The following is a 24,260-nucleotide window of genomic DNA, read 5'->3' as shown; positions in this document are numbered from 1 at the left end:
AGCCATGGAATAGTTTCCGCGACATATAGTAACGCAGCTATTTCAACAAGGCAACATACTCGTAAAGAGATTCTCTCGGTAACACTTCGATAACACGTTTCCTGCTTGTTATCATGCGCTAACACCATGTTTCTATATATCTGGCGCGTTCCTTGGTATGCACTGCGTAACACTTCATTCTATTCCTACTGTGGTGACATTTCTTTTTTTTTTTTCGTGATGGCCGTCTAGTTCCTCTTTTCACTCTACTGCTTACCTGATCCGGCCATTTCTTTACATGGCGCGTGCGGGGCCGATCTCGTGCCGAAATTCAATTCGGGCCGCACGGCTCCAGAATATTTACTCACTTGGAACTCCTTCGTAACCGGATCCATGTCCAGTATTGAGTAGTCGGCGTCCCTATCTCCGTTCTCATTGATCCGTACAGTTCCTGTGATGCCTACGAGAAGAAGAATGAAGTTATAAAAGCACCGCAAAAAGCCAGAAGCCAACATCAACATCAACAGCCATCGCGGCAGCAGCTCCTTCAAGCACAACTGAGGCAAAGTTGGTCAAAGCGAGGAACACGTGTCTTTGTGGCGCAAACTTAGCGCGAACAAAGTTCCTTTTTTAATTTTCTTTACTCTTTAAAAGTGGGAAAATGAAATTTCGCATAGTAAAACTTCTCATAGCAACAAGACAGCCTTGAAGAGCGAAGCAAACAACACTCGAGGTACTTACTCCCTTTGCGTCACCTGCTCCGTCGGCGCTTTATCTCTTCTTTTGCACAACATCAGGATTCTTTCCTATAGCACGCGCTATCGACTGTAGCACACTCTAAATTGCGTCTTCGGTATTTTCATACAACACAAAAAACCAAGTAAGGCGTGGGACACGTCTGCTTCGGCATGTCACTTCAGCAGAGATGCCACATCGAGCCACCCAATATGCATGGCTCCTTCCCGTGTACGCGGCTCCCTGAATGAACCGCGGTCGATGCAGGTAATAGCTTTTTTTTTCAGTATACACGTTGGGTACGAATCCTTTACAAGGTGGCCACAGGTTCGTGCAGGCTAACATACGGAAATTTGCATTTCAGGGCGTCACGCTTAGTCGAGGTTAATAAAAGAAGCGCTGAGCACAAGAGCTACGTCAGGTTAGGTTAGGTCGCCTGCTATAAGGCTCTCACTATATTTTAGGGGCGAAGCTCCTTATAGCGGCACCCGTTCCATCCCCGTCGTAGTAGTAGTAGTAGTGTGTAACCAGTCTGAGAAAAATGAGAAAAAAAATCCGAAGTTGTGTCCGTAGCGCGGAATCGAACCAGGGACCCCTCGCTTCCGAGCGCGCGGTGTTAGCCCACTACGCCACGAAGCGGACATGGACAAACGCACCACGATGGCTATAAATACCCAACATTAACGAAAGGCCGCGTTTCTAGCGCGTTTCTAACGCGTTTGTGCTAGCGCGTTACGGTCCGTGTAAGAAGCTGGTGTAAGATGCTGTGACCTCTCCACCTTACCTTCAACGCGTTTCGAACGCGCTGCCCAAAGCGGTGGCAAGTCAAGTTCAAGTCGAGGAGCGTTTATGAATACGAGGGTATACTCTCTCAGCAGTCATGTGATGACGTCGGCAAACGCGGTGCACGTTCCGGCATGTGTAAATGGCTGCGTAAGACGCTGTGGCCGCTCCCCCTTACTAGAGAGTACTGCACGTTTCTAACGCGTTTGTGCTAGCGTCCCCTTAAGCGGGAGATCCGATGATTCCCTCCGGAGCTTCGCCCACTCATCATCATTCACCTCGTGGATCTGCTGTCATTTTTTTTGTTTTATTTTTGTTTTCGTTTTGGTTTTCAGTGCGAAAATAGGCACTGATGCCTATACCACGACTGAAACCACTGTTCTGTTTTACTGCACGAAACGTAACCTTCTCACAATACCAGTGGCATACACAGTAACAACTACGCTATAGGAGCAGAGAACGCAAGTGAGCTATCAAAAGCGAAATTCGGCAGATCTCATCAATTTCTCTCGCTCGCTTAATCCAGCAATATTGTCTGATGCCGTTCACTTGTCAAACGGCTCTGCGCGAAGGCGCAGAGCCGTTTGACAAGTGAACGGCAATGTAGGTAATGTAGGAAGTGACAATGTAGGTAACCCACATAAAAAATGGCCTCTAAGAAAAATTGATAAATAACACCGTGTTAAAGATATTGATAAATTTGATGGTGGTTCTACTTTATCATTGTATCTCTTCTGGCATACAGTGCTCCCTTGTTCATGGTTGATGCACACATATTTCTTATGCACAAGAGTACATTACAAATTTATTCACAATTATATTTTCCGCGCAATACTATATTTACAATATAGCGCATGCTGTTCTTTACACGCTTCACTAATGCGACACGGAATTCGCGCGCTCACCAGAGGCTCGACTAACAATACCTTCCTCTGCGGAGACTTGACGAAGTCTGCTACTTCGGTTAACTGTCGACAGACCACCATGTTCATTGATGGACTGACGCCGGCCTGATGGACGCATTCGAAGCTATCACCGGACGTCACCGGACGTCACCGGACGTGTGAAGCATGACCGAAGAACAGGGCTGCTGGCTTAAGTACATTTTCGCATTTCTTGTTCGTGCCTAAAGACTGTCCCAGCAACTGACATTGACGAGCCGCAAATGCCAGATGAGCTGTTAACAGGCAACGTGTCTTCGCAACTGCCCTCGCGTAGGGCCACGGAAGCGTTATATGCGCGGCAGGCAACTTGCGATGCTCTTTCTCGGAGCATTTTCTTTTGTCTGTCAACTTTGGCGGCGCACTAACGTGGGAAGTCAGAATTCACTGATCACGCAGTGGCACTGAACGGCAACAACCCAAGCACGTTCGCTGTAGAAAACAAAGGCTAAAGTTCCTGGAATAAAGCCACGCATCAAGGTAAGCAGCAAACTTTGCATTAGCATTCTCATTCTAGTCAGGTTAACACGAAACATGAACGCTCGTGGACTGATGTAAACAGCGTGTTCAAAGAAAACTCGTCCTATTCGGCTTCGTTAGTAGGGCTACAAAGAAGCAAAATGTAAGGTTCTCTCAGCGGGACAGTGATTTACATCCACTATGCCACCCACGCTGCTGTCATTTGTATCTTCAATTGCCTTTGACGTATGTGCGTGTAATGAGCACCTGCCTCTTCAGATGGCGGTCGGTGCTCAATGGGATGTCTTCGCGACCAGTATAGTGGTGGTTCGGGAAAGCACTCGTCAAACGCACACTGGTAATAAGCGTCTACTTCCTGAAGTCGGGCTAGCTCATCTTGAACCACTCGACGCCCGATCGAGGCGATGTCATCGCAGGCAGCGACGTCCATACTTTCAACTATGGTGACGTTGTCCAAGCGCCCGAACTTCGGTAGGATCCTTCGGGTCTTCAGTGCCTTGAACACGCGACAATGCTGACCTAATTGGGAAGGAGTGTTCAGGTTTTCTTTCGTTATTAGAAAGTTGCAAGCGTCTTCAGCGATGCCCTTTAAGCAGATGTCCTACTTTGTCTTCCTGAGACATATCCGTGTTTACCATGCCGCACTACTTCAATAATTCTTAAATGTACGTTGTACACGTTTCGACGGGCAACTGGACTCTGCGCGAGAGCGTGTGTTCCACTTTCTTCTTTTTGGAATTCGAGTCTCCAAAGCAAGCTTTCAATTCCTGGACAAAGTTTTCCCACGTGGTCAGCACGCGTTCATGATTCTCAAACCAAAGTAGAACTCCATCCGTTACGGCGGCTTACTCTATTCGTAGTGTTTCAGCCAGCCATCCACGTCTTCGCCTAATTTACCTGAGAATATGCGTGGTTCCTGTGTCCACTACACTTGTTACAGATGTAATGGATTTATTTGCAGTCTGAAGGGTGAAAAGGCAGAGATGACATGGTACGATCCGAAACAGCCGATCACCAAAACCTCACGTCGCTCCCTGTTCCTCTTCTACGCTCCTCCTGTGTGGCGTTCCAATATGGTTGCTGATAAAGTAGTTGCTTCATTTCGTCAACTACTGTGTTTTGTCGAGCAAAGCCACTTCATTGTTTTAGTATTTGTACAAATTGTTCGTTGTATGAGTTCTTGAATAGGCGTACAATAGGTTCATCTTCTGCCAACCCTCTTGTATTGGGTAGAGATTATGCGATACATTCTACATTATGTTCGTGTATCTGGGAACAAAGATGTATCTCGCGTTTCTGAGCAGATTCCTTTTCCAGTAATCTAAGTTTATTTCCTGTAAATTTTTCGAAAGGATCAATTTCTTGTTCTCATTGCTCAAACAGCATTCTTGCGTATCTTGTTCATCTGAAATGAAATTATGTACCATAGTGGCAGGCGAACCTCACGATCACATATGTGAACTGATGGAGAGATCTTTACTGATTTTGCAGCATATTTGCCGCTAACAATCCGGACAACCCAGGTAAGCAACGATGCCCGCTGCGTAATTGAACTTTGCTACAAAAAACGTTCAAAATTTGGGAAGTTTCAGTGAATATAACGTAGCAGTAGGTGCAAAATTTTCGTTCTAGTTGGAATATTCTTAGGTTACCGTACAATGCTGTGCAGATATGCCTTAAGATGTAATTACCGTGCCACGACTTGCTTTGCACCGTCAATGTACATAGGCTAATGCTGTTAAGGCGAAGTTGAAAAACAAGAAAACGTACCTGTGAACGTCCGGTTCCACATTCGACGGGTGATCTCTGAGCCGTTTATTATGCTTCCTCCTTCACTAAGCGTTTCGTTCAACGCAATTGAATAGAGGATGACAGCCTCGTGGAAGGCGGCAACAAAGTTGTTTACCTGAAAAGAGATTGGTTCATTTTGATTGACTGATTTATTCATTTATTTATTTATTGAACACCTTACATACAAACTATGAGAGTGTGGTTGAAGGTTAATATGAAACAGACGAAGGCAATGTTCAATAGTGTGACAAGAGAAGAATTGGTGATTGACAGTCATCTGCTAGAATCGGTACAAGAGTACGTTTATCTGTATCAGTTATTCACGACGGACCCCGACCATAAGAAGGAAATTCAGAGAAGAATACAAATGGATTTATTTATTTATTTATTTATTTATTTATTTATTTATTTATTTATTTCAGTACCTTCAGGTCCTGTAGGACGTTACAGAAGAGAGTGGTAACAATAAATAAAAAAATCGCAAAGCAAGCATCATGTCACATATTCAAGCGCATTTTTAGTCACTGGGATCCGCAACAAATACAATTCAGGTGGGCAAGTGGTTCCAATCATTGCAAGTTTGAAGAACAAAAGAATGAAAAAGTTGGTTAGTGTGACAACGAGGAACAAACACTTTATGAAGGTGGTCGATACGAGATGATATGAATGAAGGATGGGAAAGTAATTCTTGCTTAAAACGAGGGTTATGGTAGTAAATGTTATGAAATAAGGAGTGACGTGCTATTTTCTTGCTTGAGGAAAGGGACCTGAGATGTTTCACGCTTCGCTGTTTTCATACACGAAACACTGGAAAGATAGGAGTAGCTAGAAAAAATGAAGAGTGCGCTATGATTTTGTACAGCTTCAGGGGGACTAATTAGACTTTCAATAAATGAATCCCACACAGCTGATGCATATTATAGCTTGGAACAAACGAAAGCTTTATAAAGGAGGTGTTTAAGAGAAGGGGCCATTAAAAAGTTGCGGCGCAGGTACCCAAGCATGCGGTTAGCATTATTAACAACATAATTGATGTGTGGCTGCTAAGACAGGTTATAATTATTGTGGACCCCTAGGAATTGGTAAGTAGTCACTTCTCCGAGAGCGGCACCGTTTATATTATACCTACAAGCGTTAATGGAAAGTTTACTAGAAATTCTCATTAGTTTGCACTTCGTCGCTTTGAGTTTCATTTTCCATGTGTTACACCAATCAAAAATATTGTTAAGGTCAGACCGTAGTAGTGATGTGTCAGTATCAGACGAAATCACGCGGTATACAACACAGTCTTCTGCAAAAAGCCTAATGGAAGAGTTAGTGCAATCAGATAAATCGTTTATGTAAATTAGAAACAGAAGGGGCCCAAGAACAGAACCCTGGCCCGCTCCTGAAAAGACACGACAGAGATTAGAATTGTAGCCATAAGCGGTTACAAATTGTTGTCGGTTTAACAAAAAGTTTTTTATCCAACCAAAAATGTTGGGGTCAAGAGTTAGTTTACTGAGCTTAAGATAAAGGACAATGGTAGACAATGTCAGGCAATGTTATGACAGACAATGTCAAAAGCTTTAAACATTCTAAGAATACACAATGAATATAAAACATCATATCTAGGGCTACTAAGAGTTTATTATTAAATGAAATTATTTGCATTTCACAGGTGAATGTTTTCCTGAAACCATGGTGACACGATGTGAAAAAACAATTAGCTTCAAGAACGTGAACCGGGTAAGAGTAAAGGACATGTTCAAAAATCTTGGAAGAGACACTAGTTAAATATATTTGTCTATAATTTGCCACCACTTTGCCCACCTTCCAATCAGAAGGCAACAAACAAGAATTCAAAGTCTGAGCAAAAAGTTCACAGAAAAAAATGCACGAGTAAGCAACCGTACTTTTAAAAAATTTTCAGTTTACACCATCGACGCCACAAGATGACGAAACCTTTAAATTGTTAATAAGGCTAATGATACCATTGTAATCAATTACTACAGGAACCATTGTAGGAAAGTCCGCGTCACAAAACTCCGGCAGGTAGTCAACACACTCATCTAGAAATGATTAGAAATTATTTTGAAAATACTTCGTTGAACGTGTAACAACATTTAGAACGAGAAACAGTAACGCCACTATCATCAGCTATTGGCAATATGTTTTCGCGTGCACCTTAACAACACTCCAGAACTATTTGGGGTTGTCTTTTAATAAAGCAGGTAGAGTATTGCCAAAAAAGTGTGCTTTGTGTCCTTAATTTCATTTTTATATTTGCGGGTCATCTGCTGATACGCGGTCCAGTCATCATGACGATTCCTGAGCTTTATTTTTCGGGAAAAAAACTTGTTTTTCTGATTTTGAAAGCGTTTATATGTCACATTAAACTAAGGGGACCTTCGCTTGTGACGGATGACCCACAGAGGTATATATTTGATTATTAGACAGTGAACTTTTGTTTTAACATTGACCAGTTTTCCTCAACAGTGCGCTCATAAAAGCTGGATGCCTTCCAAGCAGGCCGCTAATTCCCTATTATTAACTGAAAAATTGGCCTTCCTATAATCTCTGATGGATTTTGGTTCACTGTTGGGACAGTTAACACTTGATTTATTTGAAAAGTTCATAACACAGTGGTCGCTCAGCCCTAGTAAGAAAACGAGGAGGGGGAGGAAACAACTTTATTTTGTTAATTTGGCTTAGTGAGGGGTGGCTACCAGGTGATTCCTTAAAGCCACCTCCTCGGCTCTTTTGATGGCCCGAATTTGAACCTCCAAGTTGGGTTTCCTAAGTATCGCTTCCCGCGCTTCAGGCGAGGGAGCGGCCAGGAGATCGGGGGGGGGGGGGGGGGGTATCTTCTCTGCAATCCCAGAGAATATGATTTAAGGAGGCTATGGACCCACATAATGAGCACTGTGGGTCTGTCAAGTCAGCGTAAAAGTGTGCGAATATTTTTGGCCTGGGAAAGGAGTGCATTTGGAGTCGGCGCCAGGTGACTTCCTGTCCCTTGGTGAGCTTGGGATTAGGTGGGGGTTTTGTCCGTCTTGCGAGGCGGTAGTATTGGGCATTTGGGCAAGTTGGATATGGCGGTCTTTGAGTCGCTGATTATAGTTGTAAATCCGGCTGCTGCAGCGAGGGCAATGGCCGCCTCTTCTGCCTCCGCCGAGTTGAAGACACGGGCAGAACAGGCCGTCCTTATTGGTGTTGCTGGGGGCGTAAATTGGTTGTTGTCATTGTTGTTCATGATCTTGGGGAGGCTAATTACGCTCATTGCGTACCTGTTATGTGGCAAGGAATATTGAGCAGCGTCGACGTATGCTGCTTCGGAGTTGGACCAGTGGGTTTTGTGCAGGGCTTGAGCTCTTGCTTTTCGTCTGCCGTCGTGATGACCTGCCAGCATGTTCTTTGGCAGTGGCTTGATGATGAACCTCTTTATGTTGGGGGGAATGGTGGCAGAATCGTTGTGCGTTGGAGATACTCTGTGCCCGATGCGTTCCAGGATCCCATCTTGCTTCACTGTAGTCGGTGAATGTGCGCCAAGTGGTGTGCTTCTAGAAGCTCTTCCACGGTATTGTGTAACCCCAGGCTTAGGAGGTGTTCGGCAGGGGTGGTACGGATGAGCCCCAGCACAGATTTGTACAGTTTGCGAATGAGGCGGTCCAGTTTTGTTCTTTCAGTTTGGAGTAGATGTAGGTAGGGAAGGGCGTAGGTGAGCCTTGAGATGACAAAGGACTGGATGATTTGGAGTAGCTCTTTCTCCTTCATACCTTGCTTGCGTGCCCTCACTCGGGTGATTAAATGGACCGTCTGATTCACCGCTATGGTGCGACGATCAATGGTGATGTTGTTGTGGTGATTCTTTTGTAGAAAAAGGCCCAGGACCCTCATATGATCCACGTGAGGTATTGCAGTGTTGTTGACGTACACGTTAATGTTGGGTAATGTTGGGTTGAAAACGAGCCAATGCGCGAGATCAGGAGCTGTTGTTTGAATAAGATAAGAAGAAATTAAGAACCGCGCAACGAGCTATCGAACAACAAATGCAACAAATGTTACGCTATAAATAACTAAAGCTTACTTTACAAGTTCGAAATTCAAACTTCTTATAAAAGGCCCATCTACAGAAGAAGATACCGCAGTCTGGCATTACTTTTGACATATCCTGCCTACGCAATGCGCGAGAAATAGTGTGCCGTTACACGTATATTTTTTTCTAAAAAATTTTAAACCTTTCATGACATAAAACGCTGTATGTAAAAAAAAAATGAGGATGGACGTACTTCAAAAATGAAGTGCTATTCACGTATCCATAGTAACTGAATGCACAATGAGGTCTGGCCGCCTAAATAACTGCCACAAACGGCTGACGGCATTCATCTTAAAGTCTAATGAATTAATTTTACTTAATTCGGACGCGTGTTATTGATTACAACTGAATATTCAAGAATTATGGCATTGCTTTTATGACTCTCATTATGATCCGTGATCGCGTGTTGCAATGGCTGAGCAGATCGCACTCTGTTCAATCTTCATGCCTGTCAAGTCAGGACCACTCCAGCTTAGTATTAAAGATATTAATTGTGAATTAAGCTGGCATCTAGGAAGGACCCGATGTCTCATTTCACACAAAAAGAAAGATCACTTATTATAATTCAAAATTAACACGCCAAGAAGATGCAAGTTTTCTTTGCCATTATAAGTTGAGCTATGGGCACTTTCACAGGAAAATCGCGTGATTCGGGAGCTTATTCCAGAAACTCTCTTCTGATGCGATTTTTACTTTCCCCTGTTCTTCTATTGTCATGAGAACAACTAATCATGCAAAAATTATTCAGTTATAATACTGCGAAGTGCAATCATCGCTTATTTCTCAACTAGGTAGTTCCTGTGGCCCGCCTTTTCTAGCAAGTCATTACCGTATAACGGCTGCCCTTGCGTGCTTAATCCAATTTTGGCAAACAAAGCATCGCGGATCAAGGAGAGGTATTAGAATCACTCGCGCTCTATCTGCTTTTAATAAAATAGCGTGCGTATCGCTAATGAACCATCGTCATCTGCCGAGATTTCTCGCATTCCATATAGGGCCCACCGGGGCGGAAGCACCTGCACTGCACCTGCGAACATTCCCGCGTTTGCAATACTATTTCCTTCGCCTATTAAAGGCATCGCTAAAGAAGAAGCATTGACTACCCGGATTAGGGGTCTTCTGAACGTTTGCGTCAGTTATGCATATCGCACTTTGCACACACACACAACGCACACACAGGTATATATATATGAAATGTCCGGAACTTTAGCAATTCCTTTATTCTGCAAGAAAACACTTACACGTTCACGAAGTTAACGAGAGCAAATGCAGTGCTGAATTTACTGTAATGCATGTGACGCAGGGACAGCGTGAAAAGAAGGTCAGGAGAACATAAACGAACATGTAGACGAAGTAACTGTCCCGGCACACAACAGGTGACGCACCCATGCCAGAACGTTCTCGGTTTCTAGGACCACACCGATCATTTCGTGTAAATTGGTGCTAATACTGAGTACATCACAGGTATCCCGTGTTACTGACTTATTACTGTGAGCTCGTAAAGAACACGACAATGGTTATATTTTACGAAAGCTTCCTTGAACACCGTAGCAGAGGCAGCCATGAAGCCCTGAACTTTTTTCCGTTGTATATTAACTCATCTGACTTCTCATGGTTCCAAGAGAGAGAGAGAAGTAGAGGCAGGGAGGCTAACCAGGTTGTACTTGGTTTGCTACACTACGTTGTATTAGACGAAAGAAAATTAAAAAGGAAGTGCATAAGAGCACATGAGAGTGTGTAGACAACGAGTGTTCAGTGGGTATTCAAAGGCGGTCGCAAAGCCCACTCATACTTCGAATACGCAGCGAGGCTGACGATGCAGCCGCATAGGTGACACAACAAGTCTCAGCAAATGGAGGGACCACAACGTAAACCACTGCACTAACGTTCACATCATCTCGCACTGCAACCTGTTATAGTAAGCAGGTGCGCAGTTTCCAGGAATCTTGCTCCTTCTGCAGCCGTACTGCCAAGACAATTTATTAAAGTGGCGAATCAACTCGCAACAGAAACACAAAGCATAGATGCTGGGCAGCACGTCGCTAATCACGCTGAATGAAAATAATGTACACTATGAAGCTACGAGCTCGTAAATAAGACGACAATGGTTATATTTTACGAAAGCTTTCTTGAACACCGTTGCAGAGCCAGCCTTGCAGCCCTCAACGTTTGTCCATTGTACATTTCCTCATCTATGTGTATATAAGAGGTTGGCTCGTATATATTCAATTAATTTGTTTACTCAACCTCGATTGTCCCTATAAGGTTACACGAATGTGAATTGGACGCGGCATTTAATGCCACTGAAAGGGAACACGCACTCTATTCTGGGTATTGTAGCGAGAGGTACATTGGCCGTATTCTCGCCATTTAGCTGTGGCCGGTGGCCGCACCGCGAGCTGAGCCGTCGCCTAGCAACCGCCGCAGCTGGCAGCGCCGCCCGCCGCACCATCTGGCATGACGTCAAGAGGAGGAGCCGGTGAAACCACGTTGCAACAACAGAGGAGGTGGCGTTGCATCGCATATATAGAATGGGCGGCTTGGTGGGATTCGTCGGCAGATATAAAAAGTGAGTCGGAGAGACTGAAAGATACCAGGCTTCGTCGTCGGAACAAAACCAAGAGGAGGCAGCGAGCGGAGGAGACGGCGGAAGAACGAGCCGCACGCCTCGAGAAGCGTCGTAAATACGAAGCGGCCAGGCGCATGGAATCAGATGAGGATAGCACCTGCAACATGTTTAAGTCACTGGACGACAACCCTTTATCCTCCCGCCTCACCGACCATCGGGCCGTCTTCATGGCAATTGAGAAACAACAAGATCAAGACTTTCACTTACACTTTAAAAATGTATAGTCTTTAATGTAAACATAACTTAACGACAGCTATAACAACCAAACTTAAACACTAAGACGTACGAAGCTAAACGAGGACGATGTAACCGTAGAGAAAACCAAGCTAAACACTACAATAAGATTAACCGTACCTCTCCCTACTTACACCCAGGCATAACTGAGTTATGCCACAGCCAGTTTTTATTCAGATTTTTATTGCGATAGCAATTAAATGGGCACTTCAAGCGGATTTCTGCCATTGGCGTCGCCGCCGCCGTTGTCGTGAGGTTACGTATAAAATCCAACGGCGGTAAAATCGTCGTCGCGCGCCGCATGCTGTTTGTGCGAGTGAAAGCGTGCGAGGGACGCGCGCTTTCACGGAGAGCGAACGCACGGCTGAGAGCAAACGCGACCGTTGCGCGAAAGGCCGTGGGAGATGGGAGGGAGAGAGTGGGGGGGGGGGGCACCAACGGCGCAAGGGGTACTATAGCGACTCAGTCTCGCACGGTAAAGAAGGAAATCGGGAAGGCAGCACAGGAGGGATTCTACTCTGCCCGCAACTGCGTACTTGTACTTTGCCCGGCTGCGGCGGTAGCCCGCACCATATCGTGAAAGCGATCTGCAGACGTCTCATAGCTTCGAATGCGCTGTGCGTTCGCCGCTCAGTTTCCGTTGAAGCGATAGACCACTCGAACATTCGCTTGCTGCTGCAGCTGCGCTTGCTCACGCCAGCGTTCTCAAGGTGGTTGTCTGCGGTCGTCGAGTAGGATCTATTCATGTTTGCTTGTGCGTGCTGATACCCTGGTTGTTAATTCAGTTAGTAAGTGAATGTGTCCAAGTTTATACAGCCGATAAAACTACTATCCTTACTCCGTATAGCTCTCTGCTAGTAATTTGCTATAGCAATTGATGCTTCGCCTTTCGGGCGTAACTGCGGTTTTTCTTTATTTTAGTTAATTTTTTTGTATGAAACCTGAAGCAACGGTTAGCCATCTATTTTCTTTGCTCTTTTTGTTTATTTACTCTGTCCTCATGACAGGCATACGTGTAAAGGTCTCCTCTCTTTCTTTTTTACTCATTTATCGCTTGGCGTCATTCCCCGTATTCTAGAATGTCCCTCCACTCAACACTCCATCTCCATTTAAGAAAGTTCATGGCAACGCAGTGCCTCAACAAAAGTGGCACTGCGTTTCGTTGACACTCCGCGTCAACTCTTGAGCAGCGTAACGTCTTCTTAAGTCGAGGAGTCTCTGTACTCAACTCGGTGGAGTGGCGGGAGAACTTCGCGTCGAGGATGGTTTGAGAATACGGGGGATTGTCTGTGCTCCTAAATATAAAGTTTTTTATAATTTTTACGACGAGCACACATTTCATTATAAACACGCTTGATCTTCAAAAGTAACACACCAGTTTTATCAGAAAAAGTGGCGATAAGCAACGCATCATGCTGTCAGCAGATAGTCACTCCTTCTTCGTGTACCGTACTCCTCGGAAATGGTATCAGCGTAAACGGTAAATGATAATACGAGTTCGAACGAAGCGAGCGGCCGAAACAAAAATAATGCGAAATGGCACCAAGTCCATGGCCGGCAAGCATGCAAGTTTCCTTTTTTTTATCGGCTGACAAGAGCTCGCTGTTCCTATTTTCGGAGATATTCGCGCAATGACCCTTGCATTTCAAGGAAGCAGTTTCTACTGCAGCGCCGACTAAACAATCTCAGTGGATGATTCTTGCGGCACTTTAATCGTTCACCTAAACAGACTCACGATCGCCAACGTAACTGCACTCGTGAGCCTTCCCGGCAGTTTTCCTGGCATGGATTCCTTGTACTGTAATGTAACTGGCCACGCCTAGTGCGACTTCTTTCTATACTTCTCGGCATACTTACTGTCACACCGGTGGACCGCCATCGCATTTACGAACTCCTATGCCATTCTAAATGAAGTCACCGGCAGGCTCCCCTGCCACACATTCTGCTGGGAAGAGACATTAACACGCCTCCTTTATGTCTGCCGCCGTTATATATAGTGTCGAGAGGCAAGTGACATGCGCGGTCCGTGATACACTGAACAATTGTCCCCTGTCATAATGGAAAGCTTTAGTACAGTGCGTTTAAACGAACTCCGTGCAAAAAGCTTTGTCTGCGCCGCTGAAGTGCCCGATTTGGAAGGACCTACATAGTAAACTTTGAGAACGGCCCCTGCTACTGCTAGATTACATATGCGCTTTACGTTTTCAGTGCTCTTCTACTCTATCTCTCTTGGTTAACCTCCCGCCTTTCTATACATCCTTTCTCTATATATCTCATGTTTACGAATGGAGAGAGTTCTATGTACAGCCGCCCTCAGAATATTTCGGAACACGGCAAATGAGAATAAGTTAAATTTTCTCACTACTTCACCACAGAGAGTGAAATGTCTGTCAGGAATGTGATGATAGTCCAGAGAAATATCAACGCTGCCTTTCGGTTGAAGGACCTGTGCCTAGGCTGTGATGAAATTTAGATTTTACTCGCATATTGTGTTCCGAAAACTTTTGAGGGAGGGTGTACAAAGATACACACATCATACGCACATACATATTTTATGACGTAAGCTGACGGAATCTTGTAACAGAGTGGAAGACATACCTCTTCGTTTCCAAATGAGAAGTTGAACTTTTCCAGGGCCAGTTTTTTGACCTCCTGGGAGAAGTTGGTGAAGTCGTCCGTCTCGGGCGTCCTCGCGATGACGGTGAGCAGTGCCTCGTAGGCCTTCTGGGCTAAAGCGTTCTTCGCCTCGGGGTCGCCCTTGCGGAACCAGGGCTTGCGGCTGTCGTTGCGGCTAAGGACAGACGCCGAGAATACCCGAGGATTACTTTCAGCAAGCACGTGTAGCGTAACATTGGAAGCCGCTTACGTGCAGGTTCCGCATGAAATAATCTGCAGCGATGTGTCCGCTACACGAGCTCCTTTACGTGAAGCAAGAAAGAAATAGGAAGCTAACCTGTGTAAAGTGTTTCTGTCTCTTTAAGGTTTGCTTTCATTCCTCACTAAATATTCGCATATATTTTATGGTATTATAACGGTTTCAAACGTTTTTCCGTCGCTTTGCTCACATGCCTTTGTCGATTCAGATTTTGCCCAACGTATAGTTAGGAAAAATGAAAACCGAGCATAAGTACAACCTGGGAGAACGTACACATCAAATATTGCGCAGGTGATTATTTGTAGGGTTGAGGAAAAAGAACGCTTGGAAAAGTCCGAATAAAGCACCGTCACCAAGTATCGCATCGTGTTTTTTGCTCAAGTTTAAGCAAAATAGGCACAATTGCGTGCTAGGTAAGAAAGACGCCGGTTGATTTTTCGTTCTCTTTTTTTCTTTCCAGCGCACTTTTACATGAAGGCAGTTATCTGCGCCTTAGAATACTGATCATATTTCCAACAATTCATACTAATGTCACTTTTGATGAATTCAACATTGATAAAGACAAAACTGACTTCACTTCGGATAAATCCAAAATTGAACGGAAGAGTATTTTGTTGAAATCCAGAACACTACGCTGATCCAGTTGAGCTCGAAGCCATTCAGCAAGAGTTGATGAACTCCTAATAAGAGGCGTCTATTCATTATTCGACAAGCTAAAAGAGAGCTACATAAAACCCAAATTTTCTGGCAATTCTCCACGCGCGAACGCAAAACAATTGTAATTCTTTACCTTGCCGGGTGGCAAACAGACAGAAAATTTGGTTTCACTGCAGGGTATGAAAAGACCACGTGGTCTCATTCGAGCCTTTCATCGCATCAGCGCCAGAGGTCTGGTTGTAAATGCGAGCATCACCGTAATATTGACCTTAATAAACGATGACAGTTTGTTTACTTGGTGGCTATCAAACAGATGTCTGATAATACATCACTCCGTCTTTCTTCCGAGCTCGCCACAGCGGTTCCGGGTAATTGCCACTGCTCAAAATTAGGTTATCTGAGCGAGCGACCTTTTCTTTCTTGCGAGTTGGTGCTAAACAGAAGCTACTATTGGCCTCGCCCGTTTGCGCTCTGAGGAGGCATTCAGGAACGCGTTATCCGTGGGCCCTCCGCGAATAGATTCGCGCGGCTCCGAGAAGAGCACCTCATGGCAACCTGGGCAGCCCGGTCACACAGAAAGCCCACTTGTTCTCCATCGGTGTCTTTTTTTTTTTTTTCTGTGGCTGCCGGTTCTTCGAGGCGAGGCGTAGACTAATTTTCTCGGTGCAGTAGAGGCCCGGGCAGCGCTCTGATCAGCGCGAAATGCAATTACGTTATGGCTGTGGCGATCTGAACGATTTGTCGTGGCACCTTGCTTCCCACAGCCCAGCGGCGACGGCCGTGCCGTAATGGGCACTGCACGCGAACAACGGTCGGCTGGAGGTTTGTCGAAAGAGGCGGTCGCTGCCTTAGTCCATGTGGCTAATTGCAACAATAACCGAGTTCCGGAGCGTCCAGTAACAAAAGCTGACTCCTCGGTTTTTCTCCAAACAGTTTGGCATGAATTTAGTACATTTCGTATACTGCCATTGCTATACCCAAAAATAAAGATAAACGTATGTTCCTTTCTTTAATAGGCTTTATTTCTCCTTTCTTTTAATTCAGCAGATGTTCTCGACAGAGCAATTTCAGGGAGAAACGAGTCACACCTCCCCTGAAGCTTCTTAGTGCTGCTGAACGCACAAGCAAGTGGTGACCTTTTCTTTCATGGTTCATAAGCACTTGGAAGGTTGACATACATCCTCTTACGCAAACTGAACAGTGCTTTGATGACTGTTTCATAAACGTTATCTAGTATGCGATGGTCTGATTTTTATAGAGCCATCGATCCTTGTCCAGCATGTTTCTATGAAAGTTTAAGTTAAATGTTATCTGGTAAACTTATAGTTTAAATTGCCTTCTCCTCAATACATATCGACAAGTTTTTCACTTAGAACACTAGACAAATCACTCGTGTAGCAGTGTTACCCTATGTAAGTTGAAGGAAGGTAGTTGAAGCTGCAAATTAGTTTCTACATTATGAAGTCTTGCAACATAGCGTTATGGTACCAGCCACAAAACTGGTTCTGCTCTACCTATAAGTAATCGGGCATGGTGCGACAGCTCTGCCGGCTGCTTTCTATAAGCCTGTAAGAAATACCCAAGGATCGCGTAGTCGAAGTTTGAGCGAAGAGCTTCTTATTTTGTTGCTGGACGTTGACCCAACGCTCTAGAAAGCTGTTCAGTTTTCGCAATTTATTTTACCATTTGCTTAGAACTCGGGTGTCTTTTCAACTAGTACACTTCATCCCACACCCGAACGACTAAAAAATATCAAGTGTTTCTACGACAGGAGCCTTGCCGCCACAACTATTAAGCCCATAAGTGAATAATGAATGGCTTTTAACAACCCAACGCAACGCCATTTCTGTACCGACTATGCCACCCGCATAGGTGGCGAAACGTCCGTTTTTTTTATATTTTATTATTGAGTAAAGCCATTGATAAAGCGTTGAATAAATAAATAAAGGATGCCAGAATAAATTTCACCAGCTGGGGTCATTCAACATGCCTCCAGTGCTCAGTAAGGAGCGTTTTCCTATCGGCATGCCACCGCTCCAACTCCGAATTTACCTACGATCTCGTTCTTAGCCGCACAACGCTTTTAGAAGTTGTACAAAAAAAAAGATCATGTTCAAGACTGACTGCTTTCGCTCCCAAATTGTTTAATCTCCGTCGAATACATGAAAAGAACAGGGACCCAATAGGCTTCGTATACACTTCGTCTCCACTTAATGGTGCATTTTTCTTACCTGCTGAAGAGCTCGACCGAGAAGAAGACGTACTCTCCGCTGCCCACCATGTTGAGTTCGAGAGCGGCCAGCATAATCTCCCTTATTGTGTCCGGTGAGGCACACATCAAGATAACTGCGATAGAAAAAGACGAAAAAAAAAAACTTTAATTTCTCGGTCAAGCTTCACGACAGAAATCAGTCAGTGACGACTTTTCGTCAATCACTGATTAAAAGTTTGATACTCTGTGCGCCCGCCATCCATTCTCACTGTGCTGTTCCGTGCAGGTTTGCGTCGTTATTACATCTTATATAACTTTATTGTGGGAGACGCAAAAATAAACGCCTAACATGGTGACAGATTGAGTTGATATCTTCTATTACTTTGCAATAATTATGCTTTGGCGTGACAAACAATATAAAAGTTCGTGCTTATCTTGTTTTGGCTGGTGAGCTATGGATAAATTGCTAAAATTGCTCAATTTAGGCATAATTTCTTTATCACAATGATCTACACGAGGAGCCACATAAATTCAAAAACGAAAATTGACTAAATTAGCCAGTTCAGTCTACAAGCAATAAATATACTCGAGGTAACGAGGACGGGTGGTAAAAGAACTGTCCAGTATATGTTCACGATTACCCAAAACACCATCGTATATTGGGACTTCAATAATCATCACATGCAACTTACTCATGGCGATTAGGTCGGCTACCGTTAAAAAGACTCAGCTTTCCATCCGACGTTGTTCAACAGTTTCATAAGGCTTCTTTGCCTCCCTTGTGATTATTTCAAATACTGTACCGGATGCACAGGACTATCTTTCTTTTTGTTGCTTCCGCACGTGTAGGCTAGTCAACTCAGCTCATGGTTATCATGATCAACCTATCTGCCTTCACTTTTTATCTCTCTCTTGCCATCTTTCAGAAAAACACACTTTATCATAGTACGGAAGCAGCATAAACGTACAGCATATTATGCCACTTTCACGTCTGTTAGGTTATTTTTTTTTCTTTTATGAAAAGTTTAATGTGCCAAGTGAAAGCATGCACCAACTGAAGCATGCAGAATACGCCGTAAACTCAAAGGTTCGTAATTTGAAGTGGTTTATTTTTTGTTGCGTCACTTATTCACAGAAGCATTGCCTCGTTTCTGCATACGGCTTCGCATCTTGCATTTCGGGAGTCGTTGCGCATTCCCAGAGGTCGCACTTGCAATTCTCCCAACGTGTTTGCTCATTGTTTGTTTTGCTTCTAATATAGAGTATGAACCAAAACGAAGGAGGCGAGCATGGCAAGTGCCCCCCGAAAACCATTTGTCAAATGCCAATACGTGCTCCCTCGCTTCACATTTCGCGTTCAATAGTGGGCGTCGTTTTCGACTGATCACGCTTCCAGGGGGAAAAGAACAGAATTTGCAATCCTACAATGGGCGCAGGCGTTTGACCCGGGCTCTGATTCGGCTGTGAAATGAAGGAGAGAAGGAAAGGAAGAAGTTGAGGAGAGAGAGCTGGAGAGTGTGGTGCGGGTAGCGCTCTCGTCGAAACATCAGTGCAACCCGCGGCTTTCAATCGTTTCTGAGGGACCGAAGAAATATCTATAAAAAATTAAGCTGAAGAGGCTCCGTTCAAATGTATAGGAGACGAAGGGAAACTGCTGACACGGTGGAAGCCACAAAGAATGGGAGTGCTTGCGCGGAAAGAAGCCATTGCTGCTCATGTGACCCCTTCGTCTCCCCAATACTGCGGCCGTAAGAGAACAGTTCACGGCTCGTAAATCCAGCTCCTCCTTCTTCGGGTGCCGCGCAGGTTCGGAACGGCCAAAAAGCAAGAACAAAACCAGCACGTGGCTGCGCCTTAGAGGGCATATGCCCTTTATCCCGTCGTGCCGATTCAAACACTCTCCCTCCCTCCCTCCCTCCCTCCCTCCCTTCCTATACAACCGTAAAACGATTGTCGTCACCAGTGCAACAGTCGACCACGCTATTCCAGACTCCCTCCACCTCTCTTCTTCACCCTCTCATTCGGATTTGTTTCGCGCAACTTGGAACTCTTGTGGGACCCAGCTTTCTTTCGGTGTTTCTACGTGCTTGTGTGGGCCCCTACCTCCACCTCACCACACCACCTCCTCCCCCCCCCCCCTCCCTTCTTTCTCCCTTTCTTCCGTTTTTTGCGTAGGCCTGTTTCTGAATAGATAAGGGGATTCACTAGACGTTCCGTGGGGACAGAGACGGAAGACATGGCGTGAGGGAAGCTGTTAGCCTGATTAAAAAATATGGAGCTACTGAAACACCGGGGCGCTTGCAGGATTACTGTGTTCTCTATAGCCTAAGAGACTGTAACACACCTCAGGCGCTAACCCCATAAGCTCTAGGTATAGCATGGTAAATGTGAAAGTTTTCCAGGAATTGTTCCGTGAAAACACAATAGTTTCTCTGGTTAGAAATGCATGAAGTTCAACGTGAAGAGAATGGCAAAGAGGAATACTGCGCGTACATGTTAATCCAGCTCATTTTAATAGTTAATCCCTGTACATGTTAATGCTATTAGTTAATCCAGTACATCCTAATAGCTTACGCGGAATAGGACCACAAAATCAATATACAATGTTTTAAAAACCAGTCGCAGAGAACGAAGTAACTACAGCTGTTCCTATAGTTAAACAACAGTAAACCGGAAGACGCATTTGGCCTACAGATAGCACCAGTAAATTACACTATTTACATCGTTGCACACTGTCTAACAGACATATTTAACGTTTGTATATTATCTGGCGTTTTTACACGTAACATGCAATCCGCTAGGATTGTTGTAATTTATAAAAAGGGGAGCAAGGATGATATGTCTAATTATCAGACCCTCCTGCCAGTGTTCGCGAAGGGCTTCGAAAAAATAATCCTTAAGCGCATGACATGTTTCTCTGATCATCTCCATATACTAACTCCGTCACAGTATGGTTTGCGGTCAAACATGTTGACTGAACTAGCACTCCTTACTCAGAAAGAATTCATACTAGAAAATTTTAAAAATAAAAATATGGTTCTGGGAGTTTCCCTAGATTTCACAAACGACTTATCTCGCGAATCATCACACCCTTCTTCAGAAACTCGAGCACTACGGTTACCATGCGAAAGTATTGTCTTTAATTTCTTCATAATTAAAACATCGCACACTGTTCGTTGACATTATTCGACATTATTCTTCACTAAAACCGCTAACTTTAGGTGTTCCTCAAGGGAGAATTTTGGACGTCTTCCTTTTCATACTATACAATAATGGACTCGTGAATATTGATAATGCGTTAAAGTACATCATATACGCTGATGACACGAGTTTATTCTTTTCAGGGATTTCGGGTGTCGAGTTGGCTGAAAGAGCCAATAAGACATTAGTCCTAATTATTACGTGGGCTCTCAAAAACGATGTAAGGATCAATGTTCAAAAGAATAAAACTGTAATGTGCCACCCGCGTCAAAAATGTTTCCATCTTCCACCCCTCACGATAACTAACACTCAACTAGAGGTTGTTTGCTCTTTTAAAACGTTCGGAGTATATTTTTCTTAAAGCATGTCAAGGACCGATCACGTCTATTACCTTGTCTGGAAAGTTTCTCGTACGACTGGCTACATGCGCCGTCACTGCTCATTTTTTCCAGTGTCGCGAATTATCTTCTTATATAGTTCTTTATATTTCTCGATAATGAGTTATGACAATCTAGTCTGGTCCACTATAACTCTGGAAAACAGCATACATAGACTCACACATTGCGGAATTATTTCATAAATTCAACGGTCTCAGTGTGAAATCATTGTATTCCTACAGGCTAGCTTGACATTGCAAATCTGACCTATCTAGGCGCACCAGTACGTTAGATAGCTTGGCGGGACTTCCAAGGAAACCATCCTTTATACAATGAACGTAAACCTGAAAAGCGGAAAGTTCATGCATGCCGCACGAACTATAAAAAAATGTTGCAATTTCGCTTGCCATCTTTACTGAATGAATTGTCAAGAGATAAAAATGATATATCAGAAATATCGTTCAAAAGTTTACGCACAAGGTACTTGTGATTTTCGCAAGAGCCTGTAATCTGTTAACGTACACACAATAGTGAATCTGGACAAGGGACTCTTTTTTTGCGTTCCTTATTACCCATATTCATGCATATCCTATATCTTGAGCTGCCTACCTGTATCTTAAGTTACCTATTAAGAAAGGGTCAGGCAAGGAGACACAATCTCTCCAATGCTGTATACTTACAAGAAGTATTCAAGCTCTTAGACTGGGAAGGCTTAGGAGTGTGGATCAACGGCGAATATTTCAGCAACCTTCGGTTATCAGATGGCATTGTCCTATTCAGCAACAATGGAGATGAATTACAACAAATTATTGAGGACTTTAATCGAGAAAGTGTAAGAGTGAGGTTGAAGATTAATATGCAGATGACAAAGGTAATGTTCAATTTCCTGAAAAGGGAGCAAGGAGGAGGAGAGAAAGAGAGAAGGCAGGGTTCTTAATCAGAAATTCGTCTGGTTCGCTACCCATTACAAGGGAACAAAAGTTCAGAATCGCCAGTCAGCCTCTAGAGTTTTTAAAGGAGTAGGTTTATCTAGGTCAATTACTCAAAGGGGGGACCCTTATCATGAGAAGGAAGTTTACAGAAGAATAAAATTAGGTTAGAGTGCATACGGCGGACATTGCCAAATCCTTACAGGGAGCATACCACTCTCGTTGAAAAGAAAAGTGTACCTAAATAAAGTTATTTGACTGCATTCTACCGGTGCTAACATATGGGGCAGAAACTTGGAGGTTAGCAAAGAATATCGAGAACAAACTAAGGACCGCACAAAGAGCGATGGAACGAAAAAAGTCATAGGACTGCGCGGCACACACAGCACAATCACAGAGTAAGCTGTTGGAGCAGCTCAAGAGTAGCTCCAATTTCGGCACCACGCACAACAGGGTCTTCGCGGCAAAGTCTCTTCGCCTCGTACTAGAACAATATGAACTGTCCGCCCGGCGTCGACGGCGCGCTGCGGCTTGTAATGCTCTCTGCACAGTAGTCTGCTGAGCCCGATAAAGCCTTACAACTGCAACTTACATTTCAGGCACGCTGCGTTTGCAGGCACCATAACTAGATGGCACCACCATACTGGCTGAGGCTCCGGCAGCTCGGGATCGCGTTGATTGCGCAACTCGTCTGAATCGCCTCTCGTAGGCTGCGCCTGCGCGCACTGCTTTTTCAGGCGCCTTACCTAGATGGCGCCACCATACTGGTGGAGGCTCGGGTCGTCTGCGCCTGCGCGCCTGCCTAAGGAACGTTTATAGGGCATTTTTCCGCTGCCCGATAGCACGCGCTTGCATGGCTCTGTGGTAGAGTATCTGACTCCCACGCAGCGGGCGCGGGTTTGATCCCAGCGGGAACCTGGTACTTTTTTTTTTCGCATTTCCGGCAAAAGCGGTTACGCGGCGGCGGCGGCGGACACCAACGTGAACTGAAACGGCTATTAATTGGAATGAGCCCATAACGGCTTACGCTGTAAAAAATGGACCTTGACAGGCCATGTAGAGCGTAGGTTGGATAACCGGTGGACCATGAGAGTTACAGAATGGATACCAAGAGAAGTGAGGCGCAGTCGAGGACGGTAGTAAACTAGGTGGTGTGATGAAGTTAGGAAATTTGCAGGCGCAAGTTGGAATCAGCTAGCGCAAGACGGGGGTAATTGGAGATCGCAGGGAGAGGCCTTCGTCCTGCAGTGGACATAAATATAGGCTGATGGTGATATCTTAAGCTACTAACACTGTTTTCTAACTTCATTAGTAAGCTTATTGTTGTTCTTTATGTTTATTCTATGCAACCTGATGTTTGTCATTGCTTACAGATTTCATTATGGTTATAAGTACAGCGAATCTGTAACCCATTTAGTGAGATCGCACGCTCTCTCGCTGTGTGCCATTTGTAGGGGGCACAGACTCAGTCATGCCTGTTGGAGGCTTTTTGGTCGAGTTTCTTAACATTATGTGATGTTTGAATAAAGCTTGTTTTTGTTGTTGTTATTGATGCGATAGTGCCTTTTGATGTGATGTAGTCAGGTAGACTTGGCGTAATGAGTATTTATTGAATTTGTTTTGCAATTAAGGGCACAATTTCCACGACAAGAAAACGACATTTTTCGATGAGTACAAGAGAACTCGAAGCATGCAGACAAATCATAGCAAATCCCTAATAAGTCGATTACTACCTTCATGTATAAAGATCGGATTGAAAATCGCAATGTGCAACATGATTGGCTTATTTCTATGTGACGTGGCGGATGTTATTATCATTTCCGAATGACTGGTGTGATCCACCTAAACCGATCGTACCGATTTTTGAAGCACTGTGGACCTAAGTCAGAGCCATTTTGCGCCCGCCAAACAGCCGGGTGCTTTTGGGAACAGTGAAAGGTACGGCAGCGAAAGCTGAGGGAAGCTTGCGGTAACGCGGCCAGCGCCACCGTCGATGATGGGCCTGCTTGATTGCCTCCAGGCAGCGTATTACTACGTATCGTGCCACAACCACCGTTAAGTCAGACGTTCTTCGGAGAAATTAAGAAAATGCTACACCACAAGGTCACATTTGAATGATCTGGCTGCCTACAGCACCTACGTTCATTGTCCATTCTTCGGATGTGCTTGTGTTTTCTTAGTATATCCTTGCTCTGTGAGCCTTAATATTTTTTTTATTCTGTTCCACCACCTCAACGATATATATATATATATATATATATATATATATATATATATATGTAAGAGAGAAGGGAGAAGGTGAACAATGAACAAAGAAGAGAGAAGGTGAACAATGCGAGCTCGCATGAGGAGGCACAGT

At 44.4% G+C, this 24,260-nt stretch overlaps 1 protein-coding gene across 1 annotated transcript in view; it reads right to left on the bottom strand.

Moving 5' to 3' along the window:
• Positions 1-24,260, bottom strand: part of LOC119456276 (atrial natriuretic peptide receptor 1-like) — a 163,933-nt gene that overhangs the window by 72,830 nt on the left and 66,843 nt on the right. The window contains exons 2-5 of the mRNA XM_049669661.1: positions 17,414-17,528; positions 14,249-14,441; positions 4,689-4,824; positions 348-439 (exon numbers count right to left, since the gene is read on the bottom strand). Of these exons, the coding sequence (XP_049525618.1) occupies positions 348-439; positions 4,689-4,824; positions 14,249-14,441; positions 17,414-17,528 (536 nt within the window). The remainder of the gene's footprint in view (positions 1-347; positions 440-4,688; positions 4,825-14,248; positions 14,442-17,413; positions 17,529-24,260) is intronic.

The sequence above is a fragment of the Dermacentor silvarum genome, chromosome 6 (assembly GCF_013339745.2).
Source record: "Dermacentor silvarum isolate Dsil-2018 chromosome 6, BIME_Dsil_1.4, whole genome shotgun sequence".
Lineage (NCBI taxonomy): Eukaryota > Metazoa > Arthropoda > Arachnida > Ixodida > Ixodidae > Dermacentor > Dermacentor silvarum.
Note: the sequence above shows the minus strand (reverse complement) of the source record. Positions and strands in the feature narration are given on the sequence as shown.